Raw genomic sequence first — 27,505 nt, 5'->3', positions numbered from 1 at the left:
CGTTCCATCATTATAGTACCTTTTGCCCATACTGCCAGTCTGTTTTGGTCATTCTTCAAGATCACTATATCACCTTCATTTACTGTCACTCTCACCAGTTTTGCATTGTCAGAAAACTAATGAATATTTCCTGTAAAATCATTGATATACAATTTAAGCAACAGAGGGCCATGTACTGAGCCCTCTAATACACCACTGGTCACTTGCCTTCTCCTGGATTCAACTCCTCCATAAACCACTTTGTGATATCTGTACATCACCCACCTTCTAATCCAATTTATTCAATAGTGTTCTATGTGGAATCTTGTCAAATGCTTTTGCAAAGTCTAGCAATATCACTGTGTAGTCATTTCCCTTATCCAACTCCATTGTCACTTATTATTATTATTATTACGGGCGACTCCAGGGAGTCCTTAGACTCATCGAGAGAGTCCCTAAACATTATGTCCACACAACTATATGACATTCTCACAGTATTTATCATACCTTGCCTTGAACTCACTCACCGTCATAGCACCCACAACAGACTCTAGCAGCTTATTCCACTCATTTACCACTCTAAAAGTAAAGAACCCAGCTCTAACACCCTTGCTAACCACACTCTTGCCCAGCTTCCATAGGTGTCCCCTAGTTCTCCCACCACCAGTCCTGATCTCAAAAATATCCTCTGAATTAGTCCTATAGAAACTCTTTAGCAATTTGAATGTCTCAATCATATCTCCCCTTTTTCGCCTATCAACTAATTTCTGCAACCCACAAATCTTCAACCTTTTCTCATATGGTTCATTCCATAGACCCGCTATCATCTTAGTCACTTGCCTCTGGATCCTCTCCACCTCCTCCCCATCAAGAAGGAACCTAGGTAACCAAATCTGGGCACAGTAGTCGAGATGAGGCCTTATCAAGGCCCGGTACAGAGGTACAATAACTTGCTTGTCTCTGCTCGTCAAGGTATTTTTCAACAACCAAGTGAGTTGATGAGCTGATTTAGCTACTTTTGCAATGTGCTCCCTTAAACTTCATCTCCCTATCCACCAACACTCCCAAGTCCCTGGCCTCATCAATCTCCTGGAATACAGTTATTATTATTATTATTATTATTATTATTATTTATTATTACCCGAGGACCCCATGGAGTCAAAGACTCATCTAGGAGGTCCTTTTATCATACAGACAGCTCATCATATCATGCCTTAAACACACTCAAATTCTCTGCAGACACCACACTTTCAGGCAAGGCGTTCCGATCATTCACAGCTCTGCATGCAAAAAACCTGCTTCTCACTTCCTTGTTCACATCCTCCTTATACAGCTTCCAGGGATGACCTCTGATCTCCCACTGTTTTCTGTAGAACCTCTCCAACATTGATCCTATAACAACTCCTTACTAACTTGTAGGTCTCTATCATATCTCCCCCTCTTCCTTCTATCCACTAGAATCTGTAAATTGTATCTTATCAACCTTTCCTCATATTCTACACTCCAGAAGCCAGAAACTACCTTAGTCAGTCACCCCTGGACCCTTTCCATATCTCTTCATCCTTTTGAAAGCCAGCTGACTAAATCTGTGCACAGTAGTCCATTTGTAGCCTAATCAAAGCCTTATACAATAGAATAAGAATCTCCCTACTTCTACAAGTCAGTGTCCTCTGCATCATGACTCAGAAGTCTGTTCCACCAATGTGCTATACTGCTGCTAATCTTTTCACCCCAAAATGCATAACCTTACATTTTGTTACATTAAATTGATATCCATTCTCCTTAGCCCAGAACTCCAATCTATGCAAGTCATCCTGCAAGATTTTGGCATCTTCTGCATTCACTGTTGCCCTACCCAACTTTGCATCATCAGCGAACAAATGAACTGTTCCTCCGAAATCCTTCCCTATATTGTTAATGAACAAATTAAACAGCAGTGGTCCAAAAACAGAACCCTGTGGCACACCACTAGTCACAGACCATCTTTTGGACTCTACTCCTGAATAAACTACTCTTTGATATCTCTCCATCAACCACCCACCTATCCATCTCACCAACCCTATATCCATTCCCATATGTTTTAGTTTACGGATTAGTATTCCATGTGGTATCCTGTCAAACACCTTTGCCAGGTCCAGCAGTATCACTGTAAACCCATTACCCTTATCCATTTCAGCCGTCACCTTGTTATAAAACTTGAGCAAGTTACTGAGGCATGATCTACCCTTCACAATGTCCCCCGTACAGTATCTCATTTTCATCAATCCATTCCTGTATTTTTTCCTTGAATACTTTCTCCAAGACCTTGACAATGACTCCTAATATATGCTGATCGGTCGGTAATTTGCAACCGTAGTCTTGGATCCTCCTTTATGCAGTGAAACTATTTTCCCCTCTTTCCACACCTTCGGGACTAAACCAGACCTGAGACTCAGATTAAACAACATGGTCAAGGGCACTGATTATTCCTTAGCCGCTTCACGCAAGACCCGTGCCGGTATACCATCCAATCCCACAGATGTATTGACATTAAGGTTATGCAATAGACTATTCACCTCCACTTCATTCATCACAATTCCCATATAAATTAATGGTTCCTTCATTTTTTCAATGTCACCACCTGGATGATATACTTTTGCAAAGTGCTCGCTAATTAATTCCACTATATCAACTGATTCAGTGACCTCCTTACCATCGTCATTCCTTAAAATCATTTTGCCGTGTACAGTTTTTTTCTTGCTTGCAGCATATGAAAGAACTGTTTGGGATTCTCTTTAGCTTGCATAGCTAGTTTCCTTTCATAATCCGCTTTTGCTTTTTTTTTACCACACTCGTTACCCTTCTGGCCTGCACTTTATACCATTCATGTGCCTGCAGGTCACCCCTTTCTTTAAATTCCCTCCACAGTTGTTTCTTTTTTTGCAGCTCAAGCTTAATGGTGTTATTCATCCATTTAACCCCTACTTGTTTTACTATTCAGACCCTAGGTATACAATCAGCCATAACCTCCTGTAAATGCTCCTTAACCACTTCCCACGCTCTATCGACATCCAGCCCTTGCAGTTGTACATGCCATGTCACTGATCCAAGCAATCTCCTAAGCTTGTCATACTTGCCAGCACGGTAATTCCACATATACCCTGTCTTAATCGAAAATTCCACACCTTTAGCTCAAGATCTTATGATCACTCTCACCAATAGGTGGCAACATGGTCATATTCATTACAGTGAAATTCTGAGGTGCTATTACTAGGTCAAGCACTCTCACGCCCCTAGTATTTTCAATTACATGCCGTCTCAGATAGTTATCGCTTAATAATTGAATAAAATCCATTTCCTTCATCACATGTGTCCTCTCCTCTTTCCAATCAATGTTACCATAGTTGAAATCCCCCATAATAATTACTCTCCTTCCACTCATTTCATCAATTTGTTTATGCATACTATCTCCACCATCTATTCCATCACCTGGTCTATAGCAGCACCCAACTGTATATTTTATTCTGCCAGTCACAATCTCACATCCAATAGCTTCAAATGGGCTCTTTTCACTATCCTGTGTTACTACTTCAATTCTCCTTGGCTACAGTTCATCAGCTATCATCAATAACACCCCTCCCCCCATTTTATTCTCTCTGTCCCTCCTACCTAAACACACTATAACCTACACATTCTATCCCACTAACTATATCATCTTCCATCAGCCATGTTTCACTAATGCAATAATCTGTGGCCAGGAAGAGCCAATCAAGGTCAAAAATTCTTCCTTCTTGTTCCTAATACTCCTGGCATTAGTATACACGAAATGCAGTGATCCCTTTGTCCCACCCCTATCTTGATGCGTTATTCTAAATATCCCATTCCCATTTTTTGTCCTTACTACTGGCTCGGGTACATTATATACATTCTTACACTCAACTGTCTCACTGATGTCCGCATATCCACTCCCTCCCCCTCCTTGGTAGTTCTAGTTTCCTGGTTCTGCACATCCATTTTTACTTTATTCGGCAACACTTTTTCTAGTGTCTGCACCCTAAATCCATTCAAATGCAGCCCATCCATCTTGTATAAATCCTTTCGCCCATCAAACTCATTCCACATGTCCACGAATTTCACACCACACCATCTGCATAACCTGCTTATAATGTCATTTGCAATTATGGCCCTCCTAAACTCCTCTCTGTCATACAGCAGCAACAGACTCACCATTCTAACTGTCACTCTTTTCTTTCGCTACCTTTAACAATACTTTCAAGTCCTCTCTTATAAAAAATTTATCTCCTTTCAATTGATTCGTACCCACCACAACTATCAATTCTTTCACCCTGTTTTTGCGCTCTAATACTCTCACTTACATCCTTAAATTTCGCACCTGGTAAGTACGATTTAGTTAAACTCCCATCTATCACTCCTCTTAATAACGAGTCACCATACAACACTCTTTCCTTCATTTCAGAAACTCTCACACTCTTAGTAAGCAAATTACTATGGCGAGACCTACCCTTCACAAAACCATGTTGTCCCTTATAGAGTATCATATTCCTATTCAGCCAGTCCTGAATTCTGTTTTTAATCAATTTCTCCAATACCTTAACTACCATTCCTAAGATGCTGATTAGCCTATAATTTGCTACTTCTGTCTTGCTGATTCCTTTATGCAATGGGACTATTTTTCCCCTCTTTCCACTGTATAAATTTTACTTCCATCTTGCCATACCTCTTTCCTTCCTCCAATCTATGTCCCATTGTTTGTCTCCCATAATGATTGTTTGGCCTACACTCATTGTGTCAATTTGCCAGTACATGGTATCTACATCTTCCTGTGGATCCCCTGGTCTATAGCAGCACCCAACAACATTCATGGTGGATGTTTAGTGTAATGAAAATAGCTTAATGCTTTTTTCATTACATTAGAGAGTAGTTCATCTCTGTCACAGACACATCTTCAGGGGATAGAATATAAATTATATAACACACAAAGTAAAGTACAGGCAGCCCTCGGTTTACGGCGGTTCAATTTACGCCGATTCACAATATCGGCAGTTGCCTGCACGTGCTTTCTTACTGTAGTGTGGTTGACTGAGAAACGGTGCTAGCAGGCACTCTATGTTTGAGTGTTTACCAAGCTACTATGATGTATATGTATCAAACCTAGTTTTAATGTTATCTAATTGTTCTATTTAATTTTTTTTACATACATGTGTATTTAAATTGATAAAGTACATAATTACATACCATGTCTGATAATAGAAGTGCAGAGAAATTAGCAGAACTTGGTGTTAAGAAGGCACGGAAATCAACCACACTTGAAAAGAAGATGGAGGTCATTCGAAGAATGGAAGATGGGCAGACGTGCTAATGTCTGTAGAAGTATGAACTTACCTCCATTGACTGTTACTACAATTATGAAAAATGTAGATAGAATAAAACCGTCTGCGCAACAATCAACGGCAGCACTAAATGCAAAACATGTGCGTTATAGCAGGGGCAAACTTCACGAAAAAATGGAAAAATTATTATCATCATGGGTGGATGACTTGAATCGGAAAAATATTCCTCTGACACAGGCTGTTATAACTGAGAAAGCAAAAACAGTTTTTGAGGATCTTAAAAAGACAGATGGAAGCGAAGAAACTTTTTTAAGAAGCAAATGTTGGTTCAGGTCTCGAAGTAAGTGCCACAGTGTCAAATTATGTGGTGAGGCGGCAAGTGCAGATGTTGCGGCAGTGGCTGCTTTTCCTAAAGAATTTCAAGACTGTGTAGAACAAGGAAGTTATCCTCCTGATCTCATTTTTAATGTTGATGAGACTGGACTCTACTGGAAAAAATTGCCATCACACACCTTCATTTCCTGTGAAGAACGTTCCGCTCCAGGTTTTAAAGCTGCAAAAGATAGACTTACGCTTTTGTTGGGTGCAAATGTCTCCGGAACTTTGAAGCTTCAACTAATGTTGGTGTACCATTCACAGACACCACGTGCCTTCAAGGGTCTAAAAGCCATTCTATTGGAAATGGAACAAGAAAGCTTGGGTTACACAAGAGGTTTTTATAGATTAGTACGCAAATTATTTTTGTCCTACCATGCTTCGCTTCTGTAAAGAAAATGATTTGCCAGCCAAGGCATTGCTTCTCTTGGATAATGCCCCTGGACATCCTCAAAACGTTGCTGAAGTAAGAACACCATTGGATGTCAAGGTTGTTTACATGCCCCCAAACACAACATCGCTTTTGCAAACGATGGATCAGGGGATTATATTAATCTTCAAAGCCCATTACCTCCGTATAACATTTATGGAAATGGTAAGCATCTTGGACACTTCAGGAAAAACTATTAAAGATTATTGGCGGTCATTCGATATTTTGAAGTGCGTTAACAACATCGAGGCAGCTTGGAACGATGTGTCAGCAAAGTGTTTAAAAGGAGCATGGCGAAAACTTCTTCCAGCATTTAGGTATGACTTCAAAGAATTAGAGCAAGAGGAGAATGTTATTGAAGATGTTACCAGGTTTGCGCGAGAGGTGGGATTGTATGATATTACAGCTGAAGATGTGACAGAAGTCTTAGAGAGAGTCATGATAAACCACTTTCCAATGAAGACTTAAACGAATTAGCTGAACAATTAAGTCAACGTCCAAAGTAGGAGAGAAAGAAAATGAAAAAGGTTCTCTGAGAGATATGAAAATGGCCGATTTGCAGCATATCCTTGTGAGCATAGAGACATTGACAGATGAAATCTGTGAAATGGACCACGATTGGGAACGGAGTGCGAAAACGTAAAACGGGGTGTAATCACATCTATTCGACCTTACACTGATTTCCTTAAAGAAAGAAAAAGAAAATTTAAGCAGTTAACACTGGATACTTTTTAAAAAAAAAATGCAGGTGATCCGAAACAAGGAACTTCAACATAGAAATATGCAATATCTTTTCAAAGTTTCATATTTTTTGTATATAATTTTGTTTTGTTTTCGTTATCAATAATTTTATTTTAACAAATATATATGTATGTATTATCAAAGCTTTAAATATAATAATGTTACACATACTTCATGTGCATATTTTTTGACTGCATGGAACATAACTTCATACCTCCCATTAAAATTGGAGGTATGAAGTTATCTCCTAAAACCCACTAAATCTCACACAAAAAAGAAATATTTGAACACCACAACATAGTTTATAAATTTCCCTGCCAAAAAGACTGATATCACCCACATGGGTTCCACCATCAGGTCTTTATGGGCAAGACTACAAGAACACTTCTGCATTTGTAACATCCCTATTCCAGAACATTTAAACACTAAAAAACGCAACGTCAAAAAGAAAAATCGAATACAAAACACAGGAAAAACGGAAATAGCTGTTCACGCCCTTGAACAAAAACATACCCCTCCGATCGACAAGGCCATCATGGTAGACAGACAAGACAATGAAACAATGCTTAGAATATCGGAAACAATAGCCATAAAATGTGACGCGAACTCTATCAGCATCCACAGGCCCTACATAATCTCCAAGGTTTGGAAGCTGCACAACATAAAATTGAGGTGACAACCCCCACCAATGGGCGGTAACACAAACACTTCAAAAGCAGAAGCACCTACCCAACCTGACATAGCATCCACTTCTCCATGTGTTCAGACAACGACCAAGCATAGTCGAAACAGACCGCACCCCGTCAACCCCCCCTTTCCCCCCTCTAAAAATCAGTTGCTGTTTTCAGTCTCCTTTACCCTTTCCCACTCTATATAAATATAGAAAAACGCTCCGCCTATCCCTAATAATATAATATATATGTATATATATATTATTAAAAAAACCTGGGTTTTTTCCATTTCTATTTAATTTTCCCACATTGCCTCCCCCCCCCCCCCACACACACACAATAGTTTGTATATCGCAGAAAGAAGAAAAGCCACAACACCTAGAAAAAGGTATGTGTAAATTTCTCTTCCTTTATGCTACATATATTTATTGGTAAATATACATCTACAATGCCCTAAGAATCCATGAGTAAAAAAGCCAATGACATTTAAACAGGGGCAATCCTAAACAGAAGCAGGCAAAATATCCGTAAATATAATAGTTTCTACACACACACACACACACACACACACACACACACGTGTGTGTGTGTGTGTGTGTTAAAGATACCAAGCTATTTTAAACCTGGTTTTACTCCATTTCCCAAGTAAGCAAATAGACAAACAAGTCTAGTTTGCGCCTGCAAGTGTTGCAAGTCTAGCTGACCCTGCACGTAGTGCAAGACCAAGGCAACTCATGGTAAAAGTAGAATAAAATGACACCTCAATAAAGGTCGAAACCGGTCTGGGTAGTGGCCCCTTGCCTTTAATGCAAAGCATCATCCAGGAGATGTGCTTTGCATTAGGGGTAAATATTAAGATTAGTGATCAGCGCTTATTCTACTTTGTGTATAGCAAAATTATACTATGCACATTCTAAGCATTATATAACACAAGCACTATTCAAGATTACAATATTCTGTATTACACATTCAAACCGACTTTTGGCTTTCTGACCTCTTCAATACATTATGCCATTAGTTAAATAGAATTAGCATCCATCGTCTGTACACACAATCTAGGCTATTAACAGAAAGCAATCTACTTACAAGCTCACTATATCTTGTACAGTCCTGAATCCAAAAGGATTAAGGTGAATTCTGCTGGCTACTTTCTTTTTCTTGTGCAACAGCTGTGATCGGGCACTATCCGGCGGTTGTCATCTTGCAGATACCTTCCTTGTTTCAGTGCATTTTTTCATCGATGTTAGAAAATTAGTCTGCTACAAATCAGCACGCATGTGGATCGGTATATCCGTCGAAGAATGTCATGGAAGGATATCTTGTAATACTGCCAGCGAACTCCCCATGATCTCCAGAACTACTGCTCGTGGACCGTGACTCCTCGAAAAACTCTCTTATAAAAAATAAGAGAGTACCTTTTTGCCCCTCAATCTCCGCCTTTTATATCATTGGCTGTCCCTCCAAAAAAAATTCCCGGATTTACTGCAAACGCCCTTATCACCCACACTTACGTTAGGTTTTGGTGGCAAAACTCATAATCTGGTGATCTTTGAGACTGTTGTTGACCTTCAGTTTACTAGCCTAATCCTGCCTGAGTTTTTTAGTTACAATTGCTTGTGGTTCTACATTCAGTTATTCCAACATTATATTACAAAATTTATATCCTTACAGTAGGTTACATACAATTCTAATTATATGTATTTTATGGCCTATGTAAAATCGATATAGGTGAAAAATATTTCTATTTTTCACCACAAGAGATTTTACACTATCATATCCTGTACACCCCTTGAGGGTATATATCAGGAATTTGATGAAGATGTATATATATATACAAATTTGAAATCAGTTCGAATTGCATTTGAGATTTTCTATATCATTAAGAAAGTTCACAAATACTAATTTTACAAATAAAATTCTACCAAAAAAAGTTGCAACTAATATGCCATCTAAACTTTATGAAAGGGCAGCACCTACCTGCCTGACATGGAAGCAACATACATACACTAAAGCCATTCCTGTAGGCAGCATCTACATGTGCAGACACTGGCCAGCATGAACATGTTAACTCTGGAACAGTACAGACAGACTCACATTTCCAACAGTTAAAAGAGAAATTATCCCACAACAAATTTGTTATCAAAACATCTTCATGTGTGCCTAGAAGTGTTTTATATACTTTGCATATTGTCATAAGGTTTCAAATTTGACTCATCGTTAATTAATATCCCCAAGATTGATATCTAAAGAAATTACTGAAAGACATTACAGATTTAATCTGCATTCAAAAAAAAAAAAAAAATCCATACTACTAGAAACCAACAACCATGCAAAAATGCCTCTAAAATAGAATGGTCAGCACTACAAAAAATAAGGCAAGGCAGGTATATATATATATAAGGCAATTGAGGGTATATATATATATATATATATATATATATATATATATATATATATATATATATATATCAGGAATTTGATGTTAAATGATAAGGATAACTGAATTCTATGTTCCGACACATAAGGATTCTTTGCTAGACTGGGATCCAGTTCTATATATGTTTCTCGTATCTCTGAATCTGTTGGTAGAATTTTGAAGAAGTTTCACTTTAATACATATATTTTCCTATGAACAAAAGTTTTCATCTCTTGTGAATGTAATTTGACACATTTTGAGCAGACATGCCATTCTTGAGAAAAAGAATTGATGAAAATCAATGCTGTGTTGAATACCTGAAACCTCAAAAGTCCAGTCTGGTGCAATATTTGATAGTATTGATATTACACACACAGTATCCTGTGGGATAAAGCTCATCTTTTCCATAGCAGTTTTAAATATAAATGCCTTTTCAAAGAAATTAACAGTACAAAGTATGTTTCCACATACTTTGTACTGTTAATTTCAGTACAAAATATCTGCCCTTTTCATTGAAGTTTATTACCATTTTTATCGTTATGTCACAGGTACCTTTAAAGATTTTTATTACGTGTCATAAATTTGTGATAATGTTAGATGTCCTTAGTATACACAACAGCAGCACAGTCTATGAATTTCATATATAAATTATTGCTCACTTATACTTGAATAAAATATGGATGAAGATAAGAATACAATTGTTTGTCAAGTATAAAATGCTACTTGACTCAACAAAAGCTTTTTACGTTCATCTATTTCTCATTTGGTAATTTAGGTAACTGTCTTGAGTTGATTACATTCTGCTGAATTGTGATATGAAATAAATAATGAATAGAATTCAGATAGTACTTGATTAAACATTTGCACTTTGTCTGTGTTTATGACATTCTTATTGTTAAATTATTTATTTAAGTTAAGGGATATTATATCATATCCCATATCGTTTCTTAGCCGAATAAGAAACTCAAAGAGTTTAATGCCGAATATAGAAACTATATAAAGTTTGGCGATTCCAAGCGTATTAGTAATTAGTAATTAAATTATTTATTTTTCAGAGAAATTAAAAGAAACTTGTTTTGAAACATGTTGTTTGATTATCAGCATCTGATAATATTCTTCTGCCTGATTGGTGTGGTGATTGGACCACCAGTTGATCCAAAGAAAAAAGATAAAACTGTTAACAAGAATGAAAAACAAGAAGAACTGGATGATTTAGTGAGTGCAGTATTAAACATATATTTGCATTAATTCTTATTTATCTCTCAATTAATCTGTATCTCCATTATGCCTCCAAATCATCTGAAGCTGGTGCAGAGGCATGATATAACCTTGATTGTTGTAATAGTTGAAGTTTTTAAATATTACACATTTTCATCTAGTAATTTGTCATCATTGATATGGGGGTAAAAACACGCCAAGTAAATTTTATCATATTAAGTGTTAAAATATGAAAATTGTAAACAGGTAATTCGTTTATTCTTTTTAGCAAATATTAAACATTTGCTAAATCACAGTTCCATTTTTAGACCATTGTATTTAATACGAGCAGAAGTTGTTGAGTGGCATGTAATGATAGAGTACCATCTGTTCCTTGACATAAGTGTTTTGACATTCTCAGGATATAGCAGTTGTTGCCAGCATTCTTCAACCTGAAAGCCAAATTTTTCAAATAGCAAAGTTTTCATTTTATTATTTTTAAATTACAATTGCATATGATAATAAATTCTGTCAGTGTACAGAAAAATTATAGCTTCCAACAAACCATATGAATATACAGTAAAACTCCAAAGTTACGCAGTAGGTGAGACCAACAAAAAGCACGTAGGTCGAATTCACATAACTCGGGGTATAATTTTACATGTAATTTATATATACAAACACACAATTGAGACCAAAGGTTTACAAAAACACCTATATTTTTTAAGAAATATAATCATAATTGTAGTTTTTCATACATAAAAAAAAGAAAGTTATTTTGATGTCGATGGTTTCATAAAATCTAATAGATTCGTCTGAAGCCATGATGTCTTTTTTCTTGTCACGCAAAATTTCTTCATAGCAAGCTAATGATTTGTTTATTCCTTGCCTTGTGGCTACAATTTGCTCCTCATTAGAATCTATGTCCTCCAAAATCTGTAAACCTTTCTTTTATGATAGTTCTTACTGTGGATTTCTGTAGATCGAACTTCTTTGCTAGCTCACAAATTTTCACTCTGCCTTCAAAATCCTTAATAATGTTGAGTTTTGTTTTCAAAGTCAATGTTTTTCTTTTCTTGCTATCCTAGAAGAATCGGACTTGCTTCTTTTGGATGACATTATTATTTTTTATGTGATAAAATTTTTATCAAGAACATAACATTAAACAATCGCAAGGTTTGTAGACGACTGTGCGAAACACATCAGTGCTTGTTCACATCATGTGCGACACTGGTGAATGCGGCCGGCACCTGAAAGATACGACTAGTGGTGAGGCGTGAAGTGGGACGGGAATATGTACATATAAGAAACCGCATAACTCCGGATTCGCGTAAGTCAGGGTATGACTGTACTTTGTTGGAAGCTATAATTGAAATTGAGGACATGTACATATATTTAAAAAAAATGAAAAAAAAGCCTTTGCCATTTTTTTTATTTGACATTTATAGTGTTATAACTTGAGTAAACAAATGAAAGTTAATCCTTATTGTATTTTTCAGCAGGTGGTGACACTGCACTGGATGTTGTGCAATTCTGTAGTTGCACTTAATTAGTTTCAATAAATATGGATATGTGAAACCCTAAAATATAGTTGTATTCCCAGCAGTATTTCTAGAAACAGAAAATAAATATTGGGATCATTAAAATCAAATTAAAAGACTCATAAGGAAAGCAGCTATTAGAACAGTACAGTTTTGTGGTGTAAATGGAACTCTGTATCAAGCAGTATACATCTGTGATGTAAATTATTATTATTATTATTATTGGCTGCTCCATGGAATCCTTAGACTCATTGAGGGAGACCCTAACATCATGCCAAACACTACCAACATTTGTGCCATGTCTATCATACTTTGCTTTGAATTCATTCACAGTCATAGCACCCACAACACACTCTGGCAATCCATTCCACTCATTCACCACTCTCCAAGCAAAAAAAAATCTAGTTCTAATACCCATGCTAACTACACTCTTGCTCAGTTTCCAAGGATGGCCCCTTGTCCTCCCACCACCAGACCTGTTCTGAAAAATTTCCTCTGTATTGATCTTGTAAAAACTCTTCAGAAATTTCTATGTCTCAATCATATCACCCCTTTTCTGCCTGTCAACAAATTTCTGTAACCCACAAATCTTCCACCTGTTCTCTTAAGGCTCATTCCATAGACCTGTTATCATCTTGGTCACTCGCCTCTGGATCCTCTCCACCTCTTCCTCTTTGCCAAGAAACCCAGGTGACCAGATCTGTGTGCAGTAGTCAAGGTGGGGTCTTATCAAAGCCCAATAAAGAGAAATAATAATCTGCTTGTCTCTGCTCGTTAACGTATTCTTCAGTAATTAAATAATCTGATAAGCTACTTTAGCCACTTTTGTTATGTGTCCTCTGAACTTTAACTCCCTATCCACTAACATTCCCAAATCATCTCTGGCTTTGTCAATTTCCTGGAATACAGTTCCATCATTGTGGTATACAGCTGGTAATCTTTTCATCCCAAAATGCATAACTCTACACATTTAACTTTGCCACATTAAACTGACATCCATTCTCCTTTGCCCAAACTGCCAGTCTATCCAAATCATCCTGCAAACTTTTAACATCATCTGTATTAACTATTGCTCTACCCAGCTTTGCATCATTGGCAAGCAACTGAACAGTTCCTGTCAGATCCTTTCCTCTCCTATATCATGTACAAATTGAACAGTAGCTGTTCAAGAACAGAGCCCTGTGGATGCCACTCACATGCTGGCCTTCTTCTGATATCTCTCCATCAACCACCCTCTTTTCCACCTCACCAACCCTATATCCATCACCATGTGCTGCAGTTTATTGGTTGGAATTCCATGTGGTATCCTGTCAAAGGCTTTTGCAAAGTCCAATAGTATCACTGTAAACCCATTACTTTATCCAACTCAGCTGTCGCTGTGTTATAAAATGTGAGCAAGTTACTGAGGCACAACCATGTTGCCTCCATACTATCCCAGCAGTTAGAACTGAAAGAGTTACTAGAAGATTGTTTGATGTAAAATCAGAAGACAAGTGTGCACACTGTTATTTGTCTTCTATATGAATCACATTATGAAGGAAAGTAGCATTAGCCCTAATATGAAAATTGAGATATTCAACTAACTCTTTACTTTACGTAGATGATATTATATACTCTTAAATAAGTCCAGTACAAGTTTGCAAGATTTTCTGACTAAATTGAATAATTGCTGTAACAAATTTGGTATTAAAATAAGCGATCAAAAGGACTATGAAAATAGGCAGAATTGTGAATAATTTATATGAAATTAGTCAAATCCCTAAACTAACTGTATATAAGACAGTGGTCAAACCAATTTTTATTTATGCATCTGAGAGCTGGGTGTCAGAACAAGGTTTTTTGCCTGGAGGGTGGTGAATGAGTGGAATTCATTGCCTGACTTAGTTGTGAGCTCTTCGTCTGTAAATGAATTCAAGAAGAGATATGACAGATATTGTTTTGCTAGTTTGGGTCTCCCGCGATGAGTCTACTGACTCCATGGAGATACCCGTAATAATAATAATAATAATAATAATAATAATAATAATAAATAATAATAATAATAATCATATTAAAAATTAAGTTGGAAGGAACTTGACATTGTTAGCATTCAGGAATATGTGGGCAGAGCAAATCTCAACTGTTATATTCATTTAAACAAAATAGGGGCTGGTGAAAGATTAGCAAAGTAGGTGTTTGATGCTAAGATGGCAGTTTTGTAAGATGATCACAAGATGGCTGATGCACCAAGATGTAGGTGAATTGATGCAGTTTGAAGGGTCTTAAGTGACTAAAGAGCTAACAATATTGGAATCCAGGCTGTAACAAACTAATTTGGAGGAAAATTATCAACAGGAAGTTTGTAATAAAGTATGATCATAGTATCCTGTACATTGAGGGTATATATCAGCATATATACCTTTGAGGGTATATATCAGCAGTTTGATCATTAATGATATGTGTATATATGTACACCTAAACCTCGTTTTATGCGAATTTTTTTATGCAATTTTTATTCACTTTTATGCAACCAACATAAAGTCTTAAGTTAGGAAAAAATCCGTAATTCTAGAAAATTCTAAGAATTTTGTAGAATTGCATTCTCGTTTCAATTAAGAAAATTCTAAATTCTTACGAATTTCATTTATTGGGAATTCCCCGAATTACAGTACATAACTGACTGTGCATAAAAAAGCAGTTCTTAGCAGTTTGAATTTTGTGTTTGAGTAGACAAAACAGTTACCGCATTTTTTGCATTTGTATTTTTTAAGTGAAATAAAAATAAAAATCGCATTATAAAATTAAGAAATAATAAATGGTAAGCTATATGTAATTTTCAAACTTTCATTTCATTATCCGAAGATTTTAATCCAGCCCTCACATGATGTTGCCGATAACCAAAAAAAAAAAAAAAAGAAAGCCCTTTCCTTGGATATAAAAATTCAAATTTTAGATCGTCTTTGAACTAGGGAAGGTGCGACAGCTGTGGGCAAGCATTTTGGGATCCGTGAATCAACTGTCAGATCTATAAAGAAAAATGAAGAGGCTATTAGAAAAGCAGTATGTTCTGGTACAAAATCGAGTGCAAAATGATCATCATACACAAGAGATGTTGTTCTAGAAAAGGCGAAAAAAGCTTTAGTGATGTGGATAGAAGATAATGTGGAAAACAGAATGCCAGTTGACAGAAATTCCATCAAGCAATCAGCATTGAGATTTTATGAACAGATTAAAAAACTACAGCCAGATACTTCATCTCTATCGAGGAAAAAATATGAATTTCATGCAAGCAGTGGTTGGCTGGCTAAGTTTATTAAAAGACATGCTCTTCATAATATAAAAATTAAAAGTGAAATGGCTTCTGCTGATGAAACAGCTGCTAAAGCATTTCCACAAAAACTTGCTAAAATAATTGAAGATGGAGGTTACACTCGTGAACAAGTTTGGAATATGGATGAAACCGGCCTTTTCTGGAAAAAAATGCCAAACAGAACTTGCGTATCCAAAATGCAAAAAGCTGTTGGTGGGTTCAAAGCGGCAAAGGATCGCATAACAGTCCTGTTTTGTTCGAATGATTTAGGAGATCGGATGTTAAAACCACTGCTCATAAATCGATCATTAAGACCACGTCCTATGAAAGGTGTAGATTTTCAAAAATTGCCAGTTCATTGGATGGCCAACAAAAAAGCTTGGGTGACCATTGATATTTTCACTGAGTGATTCCACAAACATTTTGTGCCAGAAGTTAGATGCTATTTGAATGACAAGGGTCTCGAATTTAAAGTGCTTTTGATTTTTGATAATGCACCCAGTCATCCTGCCATAGATATGTGCAATTTTTTTTTCTGCTGCCCAATACCACATCATTGCTACAACCTCTAGATCACGGTATAATTGCGACTTTTAAAACATATTATGTCAGACGAACATTTCAGTATGTTTTGTACAAGCTAAATTATGATGAAACACTGTCAGTTATATATGTGTGGAAAAAATTTTCAATTATGGATTGTATTGATCAGGTTCGATTATCGTTATCTGCTTTGAAACCAGAAACTATGAATGCATGCTGGAAAGCTATTTGGCCCACATGGGTTAAAAAGAATGCTCCTGTTCCCTTCAATCATACTGCAGAATTCCCCAATATAATAAGTTTGGCATGTGAAATTGGCGGAGAAGGATTCGATGATCTTATGTCGGCAGAAATCGAAGAATTGTTAATTGATAAACCTCTTAGCGAAGACGAAATAGTGCAGATTATTTCTGAGATTCCTGAAAGTGAAGAAGTTAATGATAATGATCAAGATAATCCTACTTTTACTGCTAATATAATTAAAGAAGGTCTTAAACTGGCCAGTAATTTAGGCAATTATTTTGCCAAACATGATCCAAATGAAGAACATGCTGGGAATTTTTCCCGTGAGTTTAGAATTTTAGAATTATATCGCGACTTATCTAAAGCATCAACACAGAAATTAATAACTGAGTTCATGCCTGAAACTACTGCAACAACCAGTGGTACTTTTGTTCAAGACATGACAAGAAGAATTCCACAGGTTGAGGCGGAAGTCAATGACGATAATACCATATCTAGTAGTTCTAGTGATATTACAGTCTCACTGAAATGAAAGCGTTCACGTTTATTGTCAGAAACTGATAGGAATAACATATTTTTTTTATAGAATCCTTAGCAAACAACTGAAATGAATATGTTTTTTTTAAGTTATTAAAATTCATTATATGTGTGTTCTCCATAAAATGTAAATAAAAATCTTATGATCCTAACGAATTTAATGTTTGTTTGTTTGTTTGTTTTCATTATTTTGCTTATATTTCAGGTTTGGAACCAATCTTCACTTTTTCTATGGAGTCAGTAGTTCTTTTTAAGCTTAATTTTTAGGAATGTATGTAGCGCGTAAAAAGAGGTTTAGGTGTATGTACATGATGACATGATTTATACTGATATTTTTACTGATATCAATTAGAAATGAGTCAGCTGAATGTGTGTTGTCTGTGTTTGTATACCCTTATTTTTTTATTTTTATTGCTTTCTTTTTTTCTGTCAACTACTCATATGTCATATTTAAAAAAAAAATTTTTTTGAAGCCCAATGTTTTTTTTTTCAAGCACTGATTCCAGGCTGCAGACCACTCTTTGGAAAAATATATGTGAAAGAAGTGAGTTGTGTGTTACAGCTGCTTTGTATCCAGGTAGTCTAGTTGTGATGATATTTCACATGCAAACTTTTTTTTTTTTTTAAATGTAAGAAAGTTTTAAAGTGAATAAAAGTTGAGCAGCTCTCAGATGTGAACTGTAGACTAAACTACACAAACATGATTGAAGAAAAAATTAAAGAGTTTGAGAACAGGAATCAAACCTTGGAGATTCAGTGGCAAGCCCTGAAGAAAACACTGATTGATTCAGCCAGAGAGGCATGTGGTGAGGTTTACTGCAAGGATAGAAAAATCAGAACTCCATGGTGGACACAGGAAGTTCAAGAGGCAGTGAAGGAAAAGAAGAAAGCATATCAAAAGTTCCTGGCAAATAAGTCAGCCTGTACTCTTAGAGAATACAGAGACAAATGTAAGAAAGCTAAACACTCTGTAAAGCTAGCTAAACAAAAGTCATGGGACGACTTCAGTAAGAATAGAGAAAATAAATATCAAGAAGGCGGCAAGATATTCTGGAGGTTGTTGAAGAAGCTCAGAAATGGTGAAAGAGAAGGAATTAGAGATGATAAAGGTGATATGAAACCAGGAGAAAAAGATATCCTTGAAGTATGGAGAAATTTCTTCGAAAAATTGCTAAATGAAACCATCAGTGATGACAGCACAGTGGTAAAAAACACTGACCAGGTATGCAGTCAGGAATACATATCCATACTTGAAGTAAAAAAAGCCATCAAAAGCCTGAAATGTGGAAAGACAGCTGGAGTAGAGGATATTCGACCAGAAATGCTGAAGTATGGAGGTATAAAAGTCTTACAGTGGCTACACTGCATAGTTCAGACGGCCTGGACAGAGGGACAAATTCCAGATGATTGGTGTAGAGCTCTCATAGTACCAAAAAAAAAGGGAAATAAAAAACTGAATATGAGAATTCCAGAGGTATTTCCCTTCTGAGTGTTCCTGGCTAGACATATGCAAGTATACTTGAGAAACGGTTGAGAAGAATTGTGGAAGAGAAGCTTGGTAAAGAACAGGCTGAATTCAGCCCAAATAGAGGCTGTCAGGATCAGATTTTCACTACACGACAGATAGTTGAGAAATCATGGTAATATAACAAGGATCTGTATTTAAGTTTTGTAGATCTGGAAAAAGCATATGATAAGGTGTTAAGAGAGAAGCTATTCAAACACTACAGTTGTATGGTGTCAGTCAAGCATTATATCAAGCAATACTTATTTGAGTTGTAAGTCAGCAGTTAGAATTACAGGAAGGTGGTTTAATATTATATCTGGTGTCAGACAGTCAGAAGGATGTACATTATACCCTCTGTTATTTATTATCTGTATGGATCATGTTATGAAGGAAAGTGGTATTAAACCTGATATCAAAATTTGAGATTCTCAGTTCTTTGATTTATGCGGAAGATGTTATACTTCTAAATAAATCCACTCCAAGTCTGCAAGATTCCCTGACTAAATTGAATAACTGTTGTAATAGATATGGTATGAAGGTCAGCATTAAAAAGACAAAAACAATGAAAATAGACAGAAGCATTGAAAATATCAACTGCATGGTGAATGAAGAACCTATAGAACGAGTAAAACATTTCAGCTGACTAGGCACAATTTTTAGTGAAGATAGTAAATTAAATTCCTGATGATAGGAGTAGAGCTCTAATAGTACCCATATATAAAAAGGGAAATAAAACTGAATGTGGGAATTACAGAGGTATTTCCCTACTGAGCATTCCTGGCAAGATCTATGCAAGCATACTTGAGAAGCGGTTGAGAAGAATTGTGGAAGAAAAGCTTGGTGAAGAACAACCTGGATTCAGGCCAAATAGAGGCTGTCAGGATCAGATCTTCACTTTATGACAAATAGTTGAGAAAGCATGGGAATATAACAAAGATCTGTATTTAAGTTTTGTCGACCTGGAAAAGGCATATGGTAAGGTGCCAAGAGAGAAGCTATTCAGTATGCTACAGTTATATCGTATCAATAAGTCATTATATCAAGCAATACTTAGTCTTTATTTGAGTTGTAAGTCAGCAGTTAGAATTGAAGGAAGTACAGGAAGATGGTTTAATGTTAAATCTGGTGTAAGACAAGGATGTACATTATCCCCTCTGTTATTCAATATCTATATGAATCACATTATAAAGGAAAGTAGTATTAAACATGATATCAGAATTGGAGATGTTAGTGTTAGCTCTTTGCTTTATGCGGATGATGTTATTCTTCTAAATAAATCTGCTACAAGTTTGCAAGATTTCCTGACTAAATTGAATAACTGTTGTAATAGATATGGTATGAAGGTCAGCATTAAAAAGACAAAGGCAATGAAAATAGGTAGAATTGTTGAAAATGTCAACTGTGTTGTGAACGGGGAACCTGTGGAACAAGTAAAACATTTCACCTACTTAGGCATGATTTTTACTGAAGATGGTAAATTAAATATGGAAATAGAGAACAGAATCAACAAAGCTGATATGGTAGGCAGTCAATTGAATAAATTCCACAAAATTTTGTTGCTAATGCTGCTCCGAGAAGAAGCATTCGAAAAAAATTTAGTTTCCAAGAAGCAAAAGAAAATCAGTGAATTTTTTTTTACAAAGAAATCAAAAATTTTTTTTGTGTTATTTTGTGGAACTTTTTTTGTGTTGTGTACAAGAAAGTGATATTTTTTACGCAAATTAAGTTACGTACTGAACTATGCAATTTTATTAAATCAGAATCCTCAACAATACAGGTACATAGAAATTAAATTTTTTACTAAAATAAACTTGTGTACTGTATTATTTTTTGTTTTACATTACAGTACAGTAACTTTTTTTCTACCAGTTACTTCATTTATTTACAGAATTAAATTGATGTAGCATTAGAATCTGATTATTTTTATCTTAAACGCTAGTTATTTTTGCCTCTTGGGGGAAAATTAGCTTATCTGAACAAGGTTTTTATTAGTTCGGATTAGCGAGATACCACTGTGCTATAAATTTAAGATACCAAGAAATTGGTGTCTTTAATATCTGCAAGAATATGTGCTTTGCATTATGGGATAATAAGGCAAGTGATGTGAAGTCATTAGCTTCTATATACTAGTTGCCCCAGTCCTGAAAATACTTTTGCAAGCTTTGTTTGCTTACACTTGGATAAAGCAGTAAACCAAGTGGAAAAACTTCCAAAAACTATCTCAAATCCAAAGTATTTTAATAATAAGCTGTTACACCTTTTGGCTACTTGTATAAGAAAGTATGACCTCTGCAATACTTCAACCTTAATATCACCTCTGGGTTTGGTTCCCAGTGATGAGACCTTAATAAGGGTCAAAACCAGTCTGGATAGTGACTTTCCATATGCATAGCATTATACATGTCTGCAAGGATATGTGCTTTGCATTATGGGATACTGAGGCAAGTGATGTGAAGTCATTAGTTTCTATATATGAGCTGCCCTAGTCCTGAAAATACTTCACACACAAACTTTGTTTGCTTATACTTGGATAAAGGATTAAACCAAGTATAACTTCCAACAGCTACATGCATTGTTCTTCTGTTCAAGATGTCTTGGGAAAGAATATCAGTATGACTTGCAAAATTACTGTATTCCATGAACTTCTTTCAGTTGATGTTTACACCTGTTAAACTCATGCCAGAGTTTACCATGTCATGCAACATGTTTTACTTCAGTCAGAAAGTTCAGCTAATATTTATTTGGAGAAACATAAAAATAATTATGAAACTTGTCTTACAGAATATGCTATTTTCTCCAGTCCTAAGGCCCTTTTGAATAGAACTGATATTGTCCATAATAGTTATTTCGAATAGAAAGCTTTTATAATGACATTTTCTTAGCTTTAGTGCAAATAAAATGTAATCTAAATAGTAGTGACTAACATTAGAATTAACATTTCTGAGAAGAGATTTTAATAGTTTAGTTTTTATTGGACTCTAAGAATAGTTTGGTGTCTGCCTAAATTGATTTAGCTTTCAGCCTTACTGCTTCATATATGTATTGTGCACAGCCGCTGGAGTATTGGTGTAACTGCTTTATATGCTACATACCTAAAAGAAATTATAATATATCATGTTCCCTGAAAATTTTGTAATTAATAATTCATGTATGTAAAGCTTAGTATATGCTAAATAAGAGTGATAATACCAGATATGAATTTTAAGATAAATAGTGAAGGAAATCATGAAAATAAAGTAAATATCTCAGCTGAAGTTTTTTGGTCATCATTGTCAATATCTTGATATGTACTCTCAAGGGGGTATACAGGCTACTATGACAGTACCCCATCATTAAGTTTACATAATCTACAAACAACAATTTTCTTCCAAATTAGTATTATTTGTCAGTACTCCAGTATTGTCATATCTAACATTTAATTCTTCTAAGGCACTTCTAAATGAATCATGCTCACCTAGATCTGGGTCTTTTGCCTGCCACCTTGGCATTAAACATCTATTTTGCTAACCTTTCATTTCCCATTCTGTTTAAATGACCATACCACCATAGATTAGCCATGCTTAGCCATTCTTGAATGCTAACAATATCAAGTTTCTTCCTGCTGATACCATCTGTTCACTCCTCTCATCTTTCTCAGAACTCTCATATCTGTGGGTCTAATCTTTGGTCAGCTGCTTTATTTCTAACCCAACTCTGAGATCCATAACTTAAAACAGTATACTTGTATATCACTAATTTAGTATTTGGGCTAATTTCTCTCTTATTCCACATAAATTTATTCATCTGGCTCTCCACCATACCAGCTTTGCTTATTTTGTTGTCTATTTCCATATTTAATTTACCATATTCGCTAAAAACTGTGTCTAAATAGCTGAAATATTTTACTTGTTCTATAGGTTCCCCATTTAGAATGCATCTGAAGTTTTCTATATACCTGCCTAAATTTGAAATGAAAATTAGCAATAAATGCTAATTTTCATTCCAAATTTGTTGCAGCTGTTATTCATTTCAGTTAAAGAATCTTTTTGAGACTTGTACTGGATGTGTTTAGGAGTACCCATCTGCATAAAGTAAGGAACCAAGTTTGATATCGCCAATCCTAATATCAGGTTTAATGCCATTTTCTTTCATAAAGCAATCCATATGGATGATGAATAAGAGTGGAGATAATGTGCAACCCAGTCTTACTGATTTTGCATCAAACCATCTTGTATTTCCTTCATTACCGATGTTTTAAAGTTGACTTAAAACTTGTAGACTATGTATTACTCAGTATAACATTCCATCTGCCCATATAATAGTAGTGTATTGAAAAGCTTGTCATATGCTTTTTCCAGATCTACAAAACTGAAGTGCACATCTTTGTTATATTCCCGTGATTTCTCAACTGCTTGTCATAAAGCAAAAATCTGATCTTTGCAGCATCTGTTTGGCCTGAATCCAGCTCACTCTTCTCTAAATTTCTCTTCCACAATTTTTGTCACCCTCTTTTCAAGTATCTAACCTTTAATACTTAATAGAGAAATTACTCTAATTCTCACATTTAGCATAAAGCTGATTGGTTATTCCTCTTTTCTTATAGATGGGAACTATGAGAGCTCTACTTCAATCATCTGGAATTCAAAACCTTCTGATTAGGCCCTCTGAATTATGCACTGTAGCTACTGAAAAGCTTTTATACTTTCATAGTTCAGCATTTTTCTGATCAAATATCATCTGCTCCAGCTGTCTTTCCACATTTTAAGTTTTTGATAGCTTTTCTATCCTAAATATTGATGTACACTCCTGTTTGCATTCCCTTTCAATATTTTCTATCACTCTTTTATATCACCTTTATCATACTTGATTCTTTTACATCACTCTTTCCTCCATTTCTAAATTTTTTCAATAATCTTCAGAACATTTTGCCGTCTTCCTGATATTTATCTTCTATATTCTTATCAAAGTCTTCTCAGGAGATCTATACTATAAAAGTTATAAAATAAGTTACTTTTATACATAGCTTAGCTCTCTTACATTTTTCTCTGTATTCCTTTAGGACATCTGCTAGGAACTTGTGGTATGATTTCTTCTTTTCTAAGACTGCTTCTTTAATTTCTTGTGTCTGTCATGGGATTTTTATTTTTCTACCCATACAGACAACTTCACCACATGCCTCCCTAGCTGACAATGTTTTCTTCAGAGTTTGCCATTGAGACTCTTAGATTTGATTCTTGTTTTCAAATTGCTTCATTTTTTCTTGAATATTTGTATAGTTGAGTCTACAGCTTACCTGTAAAAGTTGCTCAACTTCAGCAGAGTTTATACCTCTGTAGATACTTTAACAGAGTATATACTTCTGTATATTCTTGGATCCTGAGTCAGCATGAAAATATCACTATCAGCATTGACATAGTGAATGAGGCTTTCTTCATTTCTTGTAGCTTCTCTCCATGTGCACATCTGTGATCTGAGCAGAAATCCAGCAGATACTTACCATTATGAGCCTTTTTCCCTTTTCTCAAAATTTTCCCAAATTGTTACCACATACTTGGTGGAATTCATTTCTTGCTCTGCTGTTCAGATCTCCAACAAGAACCACTTTTCCATTTTCTTTATGTCAGCTGCCTGTTCTAATGATTCAAAAAATTCTTCCACTTTTTACTTAGAAGAACCTTGTGGGACCATAGGCACAAATAAGTTTCATTGTTCATTTTCCCATTTTGAAATTTCCCACATAACTACTTGAAACTGCCATCTAATCAAGAATTTTATCTTCATGTTTCATGTTGTATCGAACTTTTTTTTATCCAACTTTCATGTTGTATCCGATGTATCCAACTATCGACCAATTAGTATCTCAAGAGTGGTGATGAAGATTTTGGAAAAATTGGTTAGGACCCGCATTCAGAAATGGGTTGACAGTGAATCTCTACTTTGCACTGAACAACATGGGTTTACTAAGGGAAGGTCATGTTTTAGCAACTTCTCACATTCTCTAACAATGTTACCATTGAACTAGACAAGGGGAATGGATACACCATGATACTTTTGGATTTTGCTATGGCTTTTGACAGAATACAGCATGGTAGACTGTTGCATAAATTGGAGAAAAAGGGTTTGGGTTATACAATATTAGCATGGATAAGAGGATGGCTGACTGACAGATATCAAAAGTGGTATACAGGGATGTGGATCTGCAAGATTTAAGGTAACTAGTGGTGTACCGCAAGGATCAGTGCTTGGTCCACTGTTATTCAATCTGTACATTAATGATATTGGGAAGGATTTCACAAGCGACATACAATTATTTGCTGATGATGCAAAGATAGATAGGGTAATCAGTAATGCTGCTGATATGCAGTCTTTGCAGAATGATTTGAATAGGCTGGAATTGTGGGGGAAATGGGTGTCAGTTCAATTTTAGTAAATGTAAAGTCATTCACTTCGGCATGATTAGATATCCAATGTCGTATTATATTGGTGGAATTAGGCTAGAAGAAACTGATGAGGCTAGGATCTTGGAGTGTTAATAGATAGGAAGTTGAAGTTTAGGGGCCATGTGGGCAGGATTGCAAATACAACTCAAAAGATAATTGCAATGCCAAAACAAACTTTCACATGTAAAGATAAGGATGTGTTGCCTCTTTACAAGGTCTTGATATGACCTCACTTGGACTATTGTGTGCAGGTCTGGTCTCCTGGTTCCATTGTGATTCTGGAGAGAATCACAATGGAACCAGAATATTGGAGATATTGGAGAGAGGACAAAGGAGAGTGTTAAAAATGATATCAGGATTGTGGAATACTAATTATGAAGACAGATTGAGAATTTGTAGACTGCAGACACTAGCAAATAGGAGAAAGAGGGGTGATATGATTGAGACTTACAAACTTCTTGAAGGGTCATACAGGATTTCTATTGATGGAATTTTTCAAATTATGGAGGGTGGGGAAAGGACGAGAGGGCATCCTTGGAAGCTGAGAATGAAGGCCGCCAAGAAGGGTGTGAGGGCTAGATTTTTTTCTCAGATGGTGGTGTGTGATTGTAATGGATTGCCATTGGATGTTGTGAGTGCAAGCAGTGTGAATGAATTCAAGAATAAGTATGATAGCTGGTGTGTGTAGTACATGACCTCTCTCGATGAGTCTCTGACTCCCTGGAGGTCTCTCTAATAATAATAATAATAATAATAATAATATTGAATGCCATCACTACTTCTTCTTTTCCTTAATCATTATTGCCTGAATAAAACATTCTATACTCATTATTTGAGTATAGAATGAAACAGGTAGGATCTCACCTGTTTTTATCTTCTTTCTCTCAGTAATGCCAATTATGTCCATGTGGTGCGTTTCCAGTTCTTCTGCAAGTTTGATTTTCTTTTCCATTAATAAATAGTTCTTATGTTGATGGTTCCTATCTTCATAAGTTTTGTCGATCTTCAAAATGCATGTAATAATGCACCAAAAGGACAGTTGATCAAAACACTAAAGTGCATTGCTTAAGTAGTGTCTTACATAGTGCAGTGCTTATTTCTGCTATCCTGCTTCGTCTTTGTGTTCTTTACTTTGTGAATGGTCAACTACCTTAACTATCGACTGCTGTCATTTATTTATTTCTACTAGATCTTCTGTTCTCACACTGCATAGTCTAACAAATTTATGTTTTACTACTGCACCAGTTAGACTATGTATTGAGTGTGAGATTATAAGATTTTAGACTTAAAGACAAAGCTTATATTGTTAGCATTCTCTGCTTAAGTTAAACTTTATCTTATGCAGGTTTGAAATTTTCAGGATAGCATTGGCAGAATCAGTCCAATGTGTTGTTCACAAACCATTTAATAAAATCAAAAAGGAATATTTACACAGTCTGATCTACATTAACATATCTATATACAATTACATTACAAGTCTTTGTCAATTTCAATTCTTCCTGATTCAGACTTAGTTCTATGTTTCTTCCCTTAAAGTTAAATTGCAACCTAGAATATCCTGCTAGTCATGCATACACAAGATAGAAATAAGGCATAACTTAGGCAAGCTTAATTCAATATTAAATTATATTATCCACTTCAGTACTCTTCTTACTCTTACAATAATTAATAATACACAGTTGAGATTAAGACACACCTTGAGTAAGCTTATTACAATTGTTAACTTACACAATCTTATTGTACCCATAAGCAGACACACTTGATGTACATTCTTGCTCGGAAATATCACATATATAAGTACTTAGAATGCTCGCTCAGCACTGCCTTTTACCTGAATCTTTCGTTCACATAAAAGTGCTCCTTTTTTGCCTTTCTTTCCTTCTGCTAGCTCGTTCTTGATTTCCCACCAAATTCCTTCTTTGTTTGAGTCATCAGTTATTCTGTGACCTTTAACATGGCAGCAATGTGCAGCTCTTTCCTAGTGAGACATCCCACTGATCGACACAATACTTCTCATGGCAGTAGACCCAGGTGGGTGATGATTGAGAATCCTCAGACCTACGATGTTTCTTTATCAATTAGCGACATCGGACCTTACGTGGTGGCAGACCCAAGCAGCAGAATATTTAGAAAACTAGGACCAAATTCTTCTTGACGATTTAGCATATAAAGGGCTGGACTTTCGTTGTACACATGCGTGTGCTCTCGAAACTTCCATATATGGTCGCGTATTGACATCCAAACATGATGACATCATACTTCGTGCATCTTTTGAAATTGCCATATA

At 35.7% G+C, this 27,505-nt stretch overlaps 1 protein-coding gene across 3 annotated transcripts in view; it reads left to right on the top strand.

Moving 5' to 3' along the window:
• The window catches only part of LOC150092726 (nucleobindin-2-like), a 159,362-nt gene that overhangs the window by 2,413 nt on the left and 129,444 nt on the right, over positions 1-27,505 (top strand). For all 3 annotated transcript variants that reach the window (XM_090414463.1, XM_090414462.1, XM_090414461.1), the window contains exon 2: positions 10,998-11,157. In XM_090414463.1, coding sequence (XP_090270589.1) covers positions 11,026-11,157 — 132 coding nt within the window. In that variant the 5' untranslated portion in view covers positions 10,998-11,025. The remainder of the gene's footprint in view (positions 1-10,997; positions 11,158-27,505) is intronic.

Source organism: Typopeltis vanoorti, chromosome 25 (assembly GCF_054136105.1).
Source record: "Typopeltis vanoorti isolate ZY-2024b chromosome 25, IOZ_Tvanoo_1.0, whole genome shotgun sequence".
Classification (NCBI taxonomy): domain Eukaryota; kingdom Metazoa; phylum Arthropoda; class Arachnida; order Uropygi; family Thelyphonidae; genus Typopeltis; species Typopeltis vanoorti.
The sequence above is the reverse complement of the archived record's forward strand: the minus strand, read 5'-3'. Positions and strand labels throughout refer to the sequence as shown.